The sequence below is a fragment of the Buteo buteo genome, chromosome Z, assembly GCF_964188355.1.
Source record: "Buteo buteo chromosome Z, bButBut1.hap1.1, whole genome shotgun sequence".
Taxonomy (NCBI): Eukaryota; Metazoa; Chordata; class Aves; order Accipitriformes; family Accipitridae; genus Buteo; species Buteo buteo.
This window is the reverse complement of record NC_134204.1, coordinates 59,933,383-59,946,822: the sequence shown is the minus strand read 5'-3', so window position 1 is coordinate 59,946,822 and position 13,440 is coordinate 59,933,383. Positions and strand designations below refer to the sequence as shown.

Genomic DNA, 13,440 nt, shown 5'->3' with positions numbered 1-13,440 from the left:
CACTTTTTTGGAGAGCTAGGACGCTACTTCTCTACACTAGCTTAAAGTTCACCTATGCAATTCTGCATTGAACACCACCCCTAATTTCCCAGGACTAGCCTGTTTTAAGCTCGTTGATGCTTTCTCGTTAAAACATCATTTTATGCTGCAAGCTGACTTGAGCAGTTGAAATATATTTACTCCTTGTGTAGTCTCAAATACACCTGTGGTGTTATCTAAAAAGTTCTATTAATTGTTGTTTTATCATCCTAAATTCACATTTTATAGAGCAACCTATGGATAAAACAAGAGTTTCTGTCTTCAATATGACAAGAGAGCCTTTTCAAAATTGCAGAAAGAAAATTCAGAGTAAGCGAGCAAAACTGAACAAATACCATATACATTTTATCTAGGACATGCTTTTTCATACTTCCATCATCATAAGTGACTGCATGCATTCAACACATAAGGTCTTCCTACATAACCCACCTCTTGAAGACAGAAAGTGGGCTTCTGAAACCCAAACAGATGTTTTGAAAAACCAAAAACAGTATTAGCAGGTTGTTAACGAGGCCAGCCATGTCCACCCTGCTGTTCCTGCCCTGATTAAGTGAGCAGAAAAAGGGCAGTGCCGTTCTATTGGCTGTGATGCTGACAATTAGGTGGCAGAAGCAGCCGTATCAATTCACCACTTCATTATTATGTGCTCTGTGGGCATCCTCCAGCTTCGGACAGATCATCTGTCTTGGAAGGTGATGCACTGTAAATCAGGAAGATAGATGACGCTATGTTGTCTTTATTATTAGCTGTAAAAATGTGTTGAAAAATCTTCCCTTGCAGATAGATGACACTGTATTTCTGTCCACTTAAGGAGCTGAAAAGTAGTAGCACTCCTGATGCTTTCTCCCCAGGTTGCGCAGTTAAATCTGCACGTTACTTATCAATCCACAGTGCCAGAGACTCCAAGTGGCATCACAGAAACCAGCATCAGTCATCCTTCAGAACCTGTAAAAATAGAAGCAGATAAAGCATGACTAACACATTACAGCATTAGTTCTCAGCAAATCCCTGTTGAGGCATTTTAATACATTAGTAAGTTCTTTCGCAAGCTTTAGCCCAACCCAGTTAAGATTGCACCAAGTCTGTTGATTCCTCCTTTTCCTCCTTTCCCCCCCCTTCTTTTCCTTCCCTCCCATCCATGCAGGGTCAGAAACTGACACATTTCATATTGATACAAAAAACACACTTTCAAACTCATTTTACATGATAGAAAGAAATATAAAAACCCCTCAATATGCAAAAGGCAAAGCATGGAGTATTTCACAGATACTAACACTAATATAATGTGTTCTATGAGCAGCAAAAAAAAGCCTAACGCTGACATGACAAGAAAAAAGGTTTGTAAATTTTATCAACTATCACTAAATGTTTCTGCACATATTGCAGGCTGGAAGAATATTTTACTTTTAATACAACCTGTAATACACCATTATGTCATTAAAGTATCTGTTTCTCATGTACTTTAGTTACTTTTAATATCAATTTCAGAAAATTGATACAAATTATTTTAAATACTGCAACAAGAACTACTGAGATCAGACTGCTTTATATTAGTTGAATAGTTTTCTATCCTTTCATATATTGAGGTTATATCAGCGTAAACTATTACTCTCCTGATTGTTTTTACTTCAAATGTTCTTACTTCCTCATTTTAGTTTATGCAGCATTTTAATTTCAAAATTTTAAGTTTGTTTATAAGTATGATAGAAAATCACACCATGTGTACTGAAGACATCTAGTATTTTTCTCGAGCATTCCACTTTTGGCAGAAGAAAAATTTCAAGTCATAATGAAAATAAAAATCTTTAAAATGTATTATTTAGTAATTCTTTTAAGATAAATATTAATAGGAAAAACTCACCCAAACCCAACTGTCTCCCTGCCCCTGGAACACATAGTCAAAATACTGCTATAAGAACAAAATAAAAAAGAAGAATTCTGACATGAAACATGATTAAATTAATGTGTTTTACAAAAAATCAATTCCATCTCAGGACACATGTACCGAAAAGGCTTCTTATGAAACAAAAGTGCTGATACATAGACTAAGAAGCCATGCTGGCCACTTGTCTGTTGTTTAGCAGCTACACTAGATTTGCATTGAACTATTTGTGAGACTTAAAAACCTGATTACACTAATCATCATTAAACTTGCATATTTTATTCATTGAAGGATTACACAAAAGATTCAGTCACAAACACTAAAAATAGACTTCATCTTAGTTTTCAGCTCGCCAAAAACATGCCAAAGCTGTCCAAAATCATTCATGCAAGCAACGATACAAGCTTAATTCCTTTTTTCAATGTAAATTTCCATGTCTACACTTCTGTGATCTGAATCATCTTCACTAGTGAACTATGGAAAGCTGCAACATATTTAAAGGTCTGTGCTATGATGAAAATCAAAAATCATTTAAAAAAAAAAAGACAAGTGTGATAGGCTTCACAAAAAGTTAAGAACTATAAAAACAGAAGGCTTCATTACTCTTAATCTTAAGGTATAATTATGCAACAATAACTGCGCAGCACCTTTGTTAGATGTCTGGCTGGAAGTTCTAGTACTTTTTTTATTTGTATAAGCCAAGAAATGATGCCTTTATTTTACGAATAGAGGCAGAAGAAATATCCTGGATTTTAACATACACAGAATTACAACAATCTGACTTAATTTTCTGGAATCTGGAAAGATATTTTCCAGTGACTAGAAATAAAAACAAACGCTTAATTTTTGCCAGCTTTAAGAAGTCTGAGATTGGTAACATCAAGTCTGTTACAAAAATCTACCTGGTATACAAATTAATAAAAGAAAGCTCCTGAGAAATGTGATCATTAATAGTCCCTCCACATCTGAAATATGAGGCTTTCTTTGCAGTAGCTTTCAATTCTCACTGCGCAGTTAAGCATGGTAACAGCAAAAATCACCAGAACACACCTTAATGTTACAGAGGAACATCTGATGATTCATGGCTTTTAGAATGCTGACCAGAAGAGAGGTGAAAAAAAAAAAAAAGAATCATAATCTGGAATTATCTAAAAAAGCAAAGAAATTAAATCTGCAGTGAGATCAATACATGCATGCTTAACATCTGCACATTCTACTTAAAAAAATGGGCCAATTTAATGCATAAGCTTTGTTTTTAACTAGTTTCATCAACTGGATAGATACGAAATGGATAAGAGTTTAATGCCCCTGGTACTTAAGATTAGACTTCTGCACAACCAAATTTTACATTTGGGAGAAAAGAAGAAAAAGAAGAAAAAAAAAAAAAGGTAGCATTATCCTGAAGAGATTTTAATGTAATTTTAAGTATGATGCAATGCATAAGAATACCAGAGAACAAGGAAAAAAATTGAGGATGAGAGATTCAATAATAAGATTACACAGTTACTTAGGTTCATTATGTGGACATCTTGATACCACTGTTTTGCGTTTAATTTGGGGTAAGAGATCCCAAGGGAACAGAAGAAGTGAAGTAAAAAAGACATAATTAATGACAAAGACTAGAGTGAGAGGAGAGAAAGGGAAATGAAAATTAGATTGGGCAATATAAGTACATTATTTTACCCCACATGTCCCACCCAGACATAGCAGAAAACAATTATATAAAACAAGGGAGTGAAGAAAAACAAAACAGCCAACAGCAACTAGCACGAAGACATCTTACTGAATAGGCTGAGGGGAAAAAAAAAGGAAAAAACAGTGGCCAAGAAGGTGGAATTCAAAATACAATTCAAAATAGCATGCAAAATGAAGTAACAATATTACAGTGTGTTGTTATACAAATTAAACAGTGAGTCTTTTAAAAGAATAGGAATTAAATGATCAATTTCCAAAAATCAACTACAGAAAAAGAAAGCTCTGTATTAACCACAGGTTCACAAAGCTCATTATAATAATTTCTCATTTTCAGTTTAGTCACTAGAACTTTTTATATAGAGTACCAAGTGAACAAGACAGAAGCAGGAACCTCACTTTCAACCACTAACCTTCAAAGAGAAAAAAAAAAGATGGTCATAGCTTATGGGGATTGATATGAAAGTCTGTCACAGGTGGTAATTTCTCATAACTGAATCTCTTTTCTTGTTTCTTATGCATTGCAATCATGGAATTGAGCAAGGATTACCTGAGTTCTGTCTTCAGCTAGAGCAGAGAGTCTGCATTTCATCTTAGACAAAACTTTAAAGCTTAAGCAACAATTGTGTACACAAACAATAGCCAGTTTAACAAACGAACTGAAGCTAGGCCTCCAAGTCGAAGCACTTTGCTTCCAGTAACACAGGAAAAATCAGTATGTTGTGGGATCAGCTTAGGGATTCATTAATGCACTAAATACAGCCACTTATGGCACTTTGGTCAAAGCTGCACACAAAAAGAATTTGGCAAGAAGCTGTCAAATTAGACAACTTCTTGAGCCTCAACATCAGTAAAAAAAATATCTCACAAAACAGTTAGGTATCTAGGCCTTGCGAGAGCAATTATCAGAAACAGATGTATACTACTGATGACACCAGGCTGGGAGGAGTGGCTGATACACCAAAAGGTCATGCTGCCATCCAGAGGGACCTCAACAGGCTGGAGAAATGGCCTAACAGCAACCTCATGGAGTTCAACAAGGGGAAGGAAATGCAAAGTCCTGTGCCTGGAGAGGAACAACCTCAGCCACCAGTACATGCTGGGGGCCACCCAACTGGAAAGCAGCTTCGCAGAAAAGGCCTCGGAGGTCCTTGTGAACACCAGGCTGAACATGAGCCAGCAATGTGTCCTTGCTGCAAAGAAGGGTAATGGTATCCTTGGCTGTGTTAGACAAAGTACTGTAAGCAGGTCAAGGGAGGTGGTCCTTCCCCTTTACTCAGCATTGGTGAGGCCACACCTGCAGTATTGTGTCCAGTTCTGGGCTTCCCAGTACAAGAGAGACATGGACATACTGGAGAAAATCCAAGGAAGGGCCATGAAGATGATGAAGGCACTGGAGCATTTCTCTTAAGAGGAAAGGCTGAGAGAGCTAGAACTGTTCAGCCTGGAGAAGAAAAGGCTCACGGGCATCTCAGAGTGTGCAAAGAGGATGAAGCCAAGTGACAGATTGTTTAGTATCTTTATCAATGATCTGGATGAGGGCACCAAGCGCACCCTCACCAACTCTGCAGCTGACACCAAGCTGGGCAGGAGTATTGATCTGCTTGACGGAACGAAGGCTCTACAGAGGGTTGTGGACAGGTTGTATTGATGGGCCAAGGCCAATTGTATGAGGTTCAACAAGGCCAAGTGCCGGGTCCTGTACCTGGGTCACAAAAAACCCATGCAATGCTACAGGCTTGGGGAAGGGTGGCTGCAAAGCTGCCCAGCAGAAAAAGACCTGGGAGTGCTGGTCAACAGCTGGCTGAATACGAGCCAGCAGTGTGCCCAGGTGGCCAAGAAGGCCAACACCATCCTGGCTTGTATCAGAAATAGTGTGGCCAGCAGCACTAGGGAAGTGATTGTCCGTTGGTACTTGGCACTGGTGAGGCCTCACCTTGGGTACTGTGTTCTGTTTTGGGCCTCTCACTACAATGTTATTGCTCTCTACAACTACCTTAAAGGAGGTTGTAGTGAGGTGGGTGTCAGTCTCTTCTCTCAAGTAACAAGTGATAGGACAAGAGGAAACAGCCTTAAGTGGCGTCAGGGGAGGTTTCAATTGGATATTAGGAAAAATTTCTTCACCAAAAGGGTTATCAAACATTGGAATGGGCTGCTCAGGGAAGTGCTTGTCACCATCTGTCATGGTTTCAGCCCAGCCTATAACAAAGCACCATGCAGCTGCTTGCTCACTCCACCCTGCCGGCCATGGTGGTATAAGGAGAAATATAAAGGCAGGCTCATGGGTCGAGATAAGGACTGGGAGGGATCACTCACCACTTATGGTCATGGGCAAAAGACAGGCTCAACTTGGCAAAGAAACAAAATCAATTTAATTTACTTGTCTCTGCTGCTCCTTCCTCCTCAGGGGGAGGACTCCTCACTCGTCCCCTGCTCTAGCATGGGGTCCCTCCCACGGGAGACAGTCCTTCAGAAACTTCTCCAACGTGGGTCCTTTCCGCAAGCTGCAGTTCCTCAAACTTCCCTGGCACGGGGCCTTTCCATGGGCCGGTCTTCAGTCACAAAATCCTGCAGCGCTGGCTTTCCCATGGAGTCATGGCCATCTTTGGGAGCCTCCACTCCACCATTCACCTCCATAGGCTGCAGGGCGACAGCCTGCCGTCTCACCATGGGCTGCAGGGGCATCCACCTCCTCCCCCTCCTTCTTCACTGACCTTGCTGTCTGCAGAGATGTTCCTCTCACATTCCAATCTCCCTACTCACTACCGGTTCCCCTTCTTAAATCTGTTCTCCCAGAGGCGCTACCACCGTCACTGATGGGCTTGGGCTTGGCCAGACGTGGGTCCAACTTGGAGCCAGGGATGCTTCTGGCAGCTTCCCACAGGAACCTACTTCTGCAGCCCCTCCCCCGCTACCAAAACAACCCACACCACACAAGCCCATAACACCATCCCTGGAGGTATTTAGAAGTGTAGATGTGGCACTTAGGTACATGGCTTAGTGGTGGACTTTGTAGTGTTAGGTTAACAGTTGGACTTGATGATCTTAAGGGTTTTTTCCAACCTAAATAATTCTATGATTCTATTCTATGACAGGACCAGAGTCAATGGGCCCAAACTGAAATACAGGAGGTTGCCTCTGGGCATCAGGAAACACTTTTTCATTGTGAGGGTGACAGAGCACTGGGACAGATTGCACAGAGACGTTGTGGAGTCTCCATTCCTTGAGATACTCAAGAGCCATCTGGACATGGTCCTGGCCACCCAGCTGTAGGTGGCCATGCTTTAGCAGGGGCGGATGGACCAGATGACCTCTGGAGGTCCCTTAATCTCAACCATTCCGTGAGTCTGTGACAATAAATTCTTTCAACCTTTAAAAATAATACATAAGGCCAGTTCAGTATACCAATTAAAAGTAGCAAACCAATTTGAGAAAAATAGACGGCAGGTGATGTGGATAAGGGGTTACAACCATGCAAGTACTAGCATTCTCCATGATATGAAGAAGATAAAAGGCACCAAGGATTTTCCCTTTGGATTGTGGTGGCAGATGATAAGAACTTTCTATGTCCAAACTCAGATTTCTTAGTTACTTTTACAACTCCACTGTCCACACAGTGCAATGAATGGGTAATAAAATGCTGGGAAAGCCAAGAAAATTCTCCTCAGGTAAGCTGCTTTTACAGCTTAAAATTCTTTGGCCACCAATGAAACCATGATTACAGAAAACAGGGCCTATGTAACTTTTAAGGCAGTGTATGGTCAAACAAATATAGTCCTATATTTAGAGGTTTTGGTTTTTTCTAAGTATCAAAAATGTTATGACTTCTGTGTCATGTTTTTACCAAACTTTTTGGATTAAATAATACATTTATCACCTTAGAAAATTCTTCCTTAAAGCTTAGTTACATTGTTTGTGGAGAACTGTTTACTTTCCTTGTAGCATTTTTTTTACATAGTTTTACAGAAAAACATTTAGAACATGACTATAAATCATCCAAAAACTAAGGAGTTTTTTTAGCATAGAAGCTGCTACTTCAAACTAGACTTCATTGGCCTGTTCCTCCAAAAAGAGTTAAAGATAAATTTTCACCATATACCTAAAACCATTATAATTGTAGGCTGCCTTGTATTTTCCTCCTCCTCTTGCTCTGCATTGGTTCAGGAAGCTGATGCCCTCCCCACTGCCCACCCCAGTGGTGTGTTAATTATCTATTGGATCAACCAGTCAATGTGCCAGCAGGCAGCTGCTGTACTTCTACCCCAAAAGAAATGGTGTGAGCATGCAGCTGGGGCTGGAAAGGAAACCCCTGTTTTGGCAGCAATCCACACCAGATTTGGTGTAATATTAAAGACACTTTTTTTAAATGAGAATTTTAAGTTGTCAAATATAGTTTTCTTCTTGAATTAACTTAGATTTTACAAATTCCTATCTTCTGCTACTGAAACATTTTTCAGATATGGATACCAAAGGAAAAAAAGAGGAAAACAATTGCTCTTACTGTTGTTTTTATGAACAAACTTTCCTAAAATTTGATCTGCTGAGCATAAGTATGGTGCATATTTTTAAAAGAAATATTTCATGATGATAGGAAACCGATTGTCCACTCCATCAGAGAAAGCACAGTATTTATACATTGAATAAAGAACTGTGACTTGAATTTTCTTGTATGTATTACAGCAGTGAAATTGGATGCTTTCTAAATGGATTTACTCTTTGCATGCTTTCTGAATATATTGACATTGGACAATGTATATTTCTTTTCTATTTGACTAGCAGTATTAAATGAAAATTTGTGTTTAGCAGTGCTTAAAAGGACAGTTTATAAGGGCAACACGATTTATGAAAACAGCTGAATATCTGAATATCTAAACTTATTTTGAGGGATTTTGCTGACCTGTTAATCATTTATGTGCTCTTTGTTAAGTGAATCTTTTTTTATGGGTTTCCTACTGGGAAAGTAAGTTCTACTTACTATCTGAAGATAGGCTATCTGTACCAAGAGAATCAATAAAGTAAAATCCTTCAAATCCTCTCTCAGTTCAGCAGGTATGGAGAGCTTTACCTACTAGACAGTTTTCTTTTGAAATTAATTGAAGTTTTATACAGCAAAGAAACAGACAATGAAGAACTGTCATTTACACTCTGCCTTTCCCTTTTGGAGATCAACAAGTTCACAACATGACTTGCAGGGTCCTAACTACTATAAGGAGTGAGAATCGCAAAGATATCATAAACCCTATCACCTCAAACCATAAGCAAACCCTGTTCACTGAACAATAAAGGAAAAATTCAAATCGTACTTAGTAGGCAACTCATACAGCAATTGTAGTCATGGAAATCAGAAACAAAAGGATGTAAGGAAACAGGTTATCAGATGTGTTTATGCAAAGAAAGAACAAGGACATTACTTCCAGGGGGATTAGGCAAAAAAAAGCTTAGCATCCTCTACTAATTTATAGAATAAATAGAAATTAAAACCAGCCTCAGAGTTCTTTTGTGAGCATCAGGAAATGCATGAGGAAAAACAGAAAAACCAAGAGAAGCAAACCCAGCACAACTCCAGGTGTCAAAATTGCTGTCATCCCAGGCTCCAAGCTCTGCCCACAGCTGCTGTCCTCAAGTGTCTCCAAGATGACTGAAAGAGGTAAACTTCAAAGCCTAAGCAGACCTGATTTTGTCAGATCAAATTCTAGAATAATTTTCTAAACAGTGAAAACAGAAGTAAATGTGTACTAAAAAAAGATGCAAAAAAGTTTAACAGCTATTTCACAATGTGATCTTAGCAAGCAGCCTTTGCTTAAGACTTGCTTATCTGCCAACAAGTAGAACTGTCCTAGGACTATGTACCCAGTCACATTTTCTCCCCTTTCCCAAAGTAAGACAGACAAATACCACTCCTCAAAACAATGCACACTCTCAGGTGTGAGACAAAGAAATAACTGAAAAAGAACGAAATTTAATACCACATAATCCAGAGATCCAAGCCTGTGTGTTTCAGACCAAAATAAAACTAATTTTCTTGGAAATCCTGGAAACTTAAATCAATTTCTGAATTGTAAGCTGAGATTTTCAAAATGCGATACACAACTCAAGTTAAGATTTTTAGTCATTTTCTCCATCACCATACTGTAAACTATTAGCTATAAACTTGTTTAAGAATGAGGAACTGTACTTTTGATAGAACAGAAATATATGTAAGCAAACCACCACACAAAATCCCTTCTTGCTCATATTAATATAAATGTCCTTACCTTACTAAAACACCAGAAGATTTCAAGCACAAATTCACTTTTATAACCTGATTTTTCATTCTTGCACATCCACAGACTAGAAAACCCTATAGTCAAATATCAGGAAAGTTGCATGTCTTTTTGGAAAGTCTAAGAATGAAAGGCTTTTAATGTTTTTTTCCCCATCATCTTTTAGAATTAAGAACAGTCACAATTTGCTAACTCAATAATCATTACTAAATTGATAACAAAATCTTTTATACTTCTGAAATATAAACTCATGCAACTGCTTGAAACACTCCCTACTAAAACAGTGAAACATTCTTTTCTTCTTGTGAGAGTCACAGACATTTTTCAGAAGTCTGAAGACCAGAGAGAACATGTGTTAGTTCTCCCATTCTGTATTTTAATTGCATTTGAAAAGCATTTTATTCACAACAAATCACCTTGTAATCCTTCTGCTTTGACACGTGTCCTGGGTTCAGCTAGGATAAAGCTAAATTTTCACAAGAAGCTGGGAGGGGACACAGCCAGGATAGCTGACCTGAACTAGCCAAGGGAATATTCAATGCCATACAATGTCATGCTCAGTATGTAAACAGGGGAGCTGGCCAGGGTGAACAGGGATTGCAGCTCCGGAGCAGTCTCAGCATTGGGTTCCAGGTGGTAAGCAATTGCATTGTGCATCACTCTCTTCATATATTCTTTTCTTAGTATTATTGTTGTTACTTTTTCTCTCCTTGTGTTGTCCTTTCTTATCTCAACCTGCGAGTTTTTTACCTTCTTTCTTCCAATTCTCCTCCCCATTCCACTGGAAGCAAGAGTGGGGAGGAGTGAGCGAGTGGTGCTTAGCTACCGGCTGGGCCTAAACCACAACAGTCCTTTTCAGAACCCAACATGGGGCACAAGGGGTTGAGATAAGGACAGATCTGACCACAGCATGTTAAAAAAAATTTGTTATATGCATTTCTTATATTAGTTAAATAGTCGCTGGTCACAATGTTAGTTCATTTGTTCACATGGTAGTGTTAAGTAAATTCTTATATGCACTATGTATTCCCTGTGGTAATGTTTATCACCTCTGAGAGAGGCATCAGGACTATCATTTTGCTGCACTGGGTCATGTTGACTTATGATTTGATTACATCACTGGTCATGAGGTTAAGCTGCTATTTGTATGTGGCATTGTGTCACGCCCACATCTCAGGCGCCTTCTCACAGAATTTGTTACTAATCGCGCCCAATCTATGGGGAAGATGGGGGGGATACTTTCTCCTGTTCTTTCACCTCCCCTTTCTCCTTCAGGCTGATTACAACAGTTTTTGAGAATTTTGAATATCCTTGGGATGTTCAAGCCAGCATGCTCTTATTGTTATGTCTCCTGAATGCGTCTCAGGTCTTGCTTAGGGTTACACAAAAATTTTCAAGAATACCACCCAGAGATCTGCCTCAAGGCTGGATAGTCATGAATGGCACGGCATGTGGGAGAATATGGGCAGGTATCTAGAGAAATTCTCACCTCTGATGGTTTGGAACTTCACTCCTGAACAACTAAAGGACCCTGATGAAGCGGTAGAGTATTTAAAAGAAAAATTCTGTGGCTATTCCAAAGAGGCACAACTTACTGCACTGTGCTGGGCCCTGGCCAGTATCTACCAAACACTGCTTGATATTATGCAGACCCTCAGGGGGAAGGGAGGGAAAACAGACCAACAGGCACTGCAGCAATTCCAACCCTCGTGACAAGCACTGCAGCTACCCCAATCCCGGTGACAGGCGCTGCAGCTGAACCAGAGAACCAGCCTGTGCTGGTATCAGTCACCCCCACACAGAAGAAGAAACACACAAAAAAATCAGTTCTCTTAGTGAGGGATGAAGGTGAGCCAGGGTCAAGAGAACAGAAGGAAGAGGCAGAATCTGAAATAATTAGTTGCTCTCTATCCCTGAGTGAGCTGCGAGATATGTGAAAGGATTTCGGCTGCCATCCAGGTGAGCACATTATTACATGGCTGCTCTGATACTGGGATAATGGGGCCAGTAGTTTGGAATTACAGGGTAGGGAAGCCAAGCTGCTAGGATCCCTGTCTAGGGAAGGGGGCATTGACAAGGCAATCAGAAAAAAGGCACAAGTCCTCAGCCTCTCTGAAGGCAACTTCTGTGAGGCTTGAAGGAAAGGTACCCCTTCAAGGAAGATGTTACATGTCACCCAGGCAGGTGGACTACCATGGAGAGAGGCATCCAGTACCTGAGGGAATTAGCCATGCTGGAGGTGATTTATAATGATCCATATAATGAGCAGTTACCCACACATCCAGATGGAAGTCCAGTGCACACAACCCATGTGGCAGAAGTTTCTACAAAGTGCACCACCGTTGCATGCCAACTCATTGGCAGTAATGTCCCGGAAAGGTGAGGGACAAGCAGTAGATGAAGTGGCTGGCCAACTCCAGCAATAGGAAGGAAGTCTCTCTTCCTCCCTACAGGCCTGGGTCTTGGCTGTGGAGAAACTGCCAGACATGCTAGCTAAGAAACTGTCCCAAGAATTCCAGTGATTCAAGGATAAGTTCTGCACCCCTCCCCCCGGTATGGGCTCATATCTCAGCTATTAGGAGTAAGCATTCCTCTGCTCAAGAGAGAGGATATAGAAGGTATGCACCACAGGGTACACTGTGGTTTTACCTGTGTGACCACGGAGAGGACATGAGGGAGTCAGATAGAAAACCTACTTCATTTGACCCTAGAGGCAGGGGTACGTGACTTGCAAGGAAAAACAGTCACAAAAGGGGATTCTTCCTGGTAAAATGCAGCTCCAGTTTCCAGCCGGTAGTTCCCCAGGCAGAGTAGAAGGGCTGATCTCACTTCTGATCCTCTTGGAGGGACTTCTGATTCATGTTTACCAAAAGTGACTAACGAATACTATGACCAGGATTAGAGGGGCCTGGCCTCCAGCCAGGTGGAGGAAAGGGACAACTGGGTCTACTGGACAGTGTGGATTTGATGGCCTGGCACGTCAGACCCACAGGAATATAAGGCTCTAGTGGATACCAGTGCACAATGTACCCTAGTACCATCAAGCTATCAAGGGACAGAACCTATCTGTATTTCTGCAGTGACAGGGGGATCCCAACAGCTAACTATATTGGAAGCTGAGGTGAGTCTAACTGGGAATGAGTGGCATAAACACCTCATTGTGACTGGCCCAGAGGTTCCGTGCATCCTTGGCATAGACTACCTCAGGAGAGGGTACTTCAAGGACCCAAAAGGGTACTGGTGGGCTTTTGGTATAGCTGCATTGGAGTTGAAGGAAACTGAACAGCTGTCCACCTTGCCTGGCCTCTCAGAGGACGCTATGGTTGAGGGGTTCCTGAGGGTTGAAGAACAACAGGTGCCAATTGCTACCACAACAGTGCACAGGTGGCAACATTGCACCAACTGAGATTCTCCAATTCCCATCCATAAGCTGATTTGTTGACTGGAGAGCCAAGGCGTGATCAGCAAAACTCGCTCACCCTTTAACGTAACACCAGTGCAAAAGTCTAATGGAGAGTGGAGACTAAGAGTTGACTGTTGTGGCCTGAATGAAGTCACACCACT

General features: G+C 40.7%; 1 protein-coding gene across 6 annotated transcripts in view; it reads right to left on the bottom strand.

The window, feature by feature from the left end:
- Positions 1-13,440, bottom strand: part of PAM (peptidylglycine alpha-amidating monooxygenase) — a 152,602-nt gene that overhangs the window by 81,398 nt on the left and 57,764 nt on the right. For all 6 annotated transcript variants that reach the window (XM_075019511.1, XM_075019515.1, XM_075019514.1 and 3 more), the window contains one exon: positions 469-984. In XM_075019511.1, coding sequence (XP_074875612.1) covers positions 469-560 — 92 coding nt within the window. In that variant the 5' untranslated portion in view covers positions 561-984. The remainder of the gene's footprint in view (positions 1-468; positions 985-13,440) is intronic.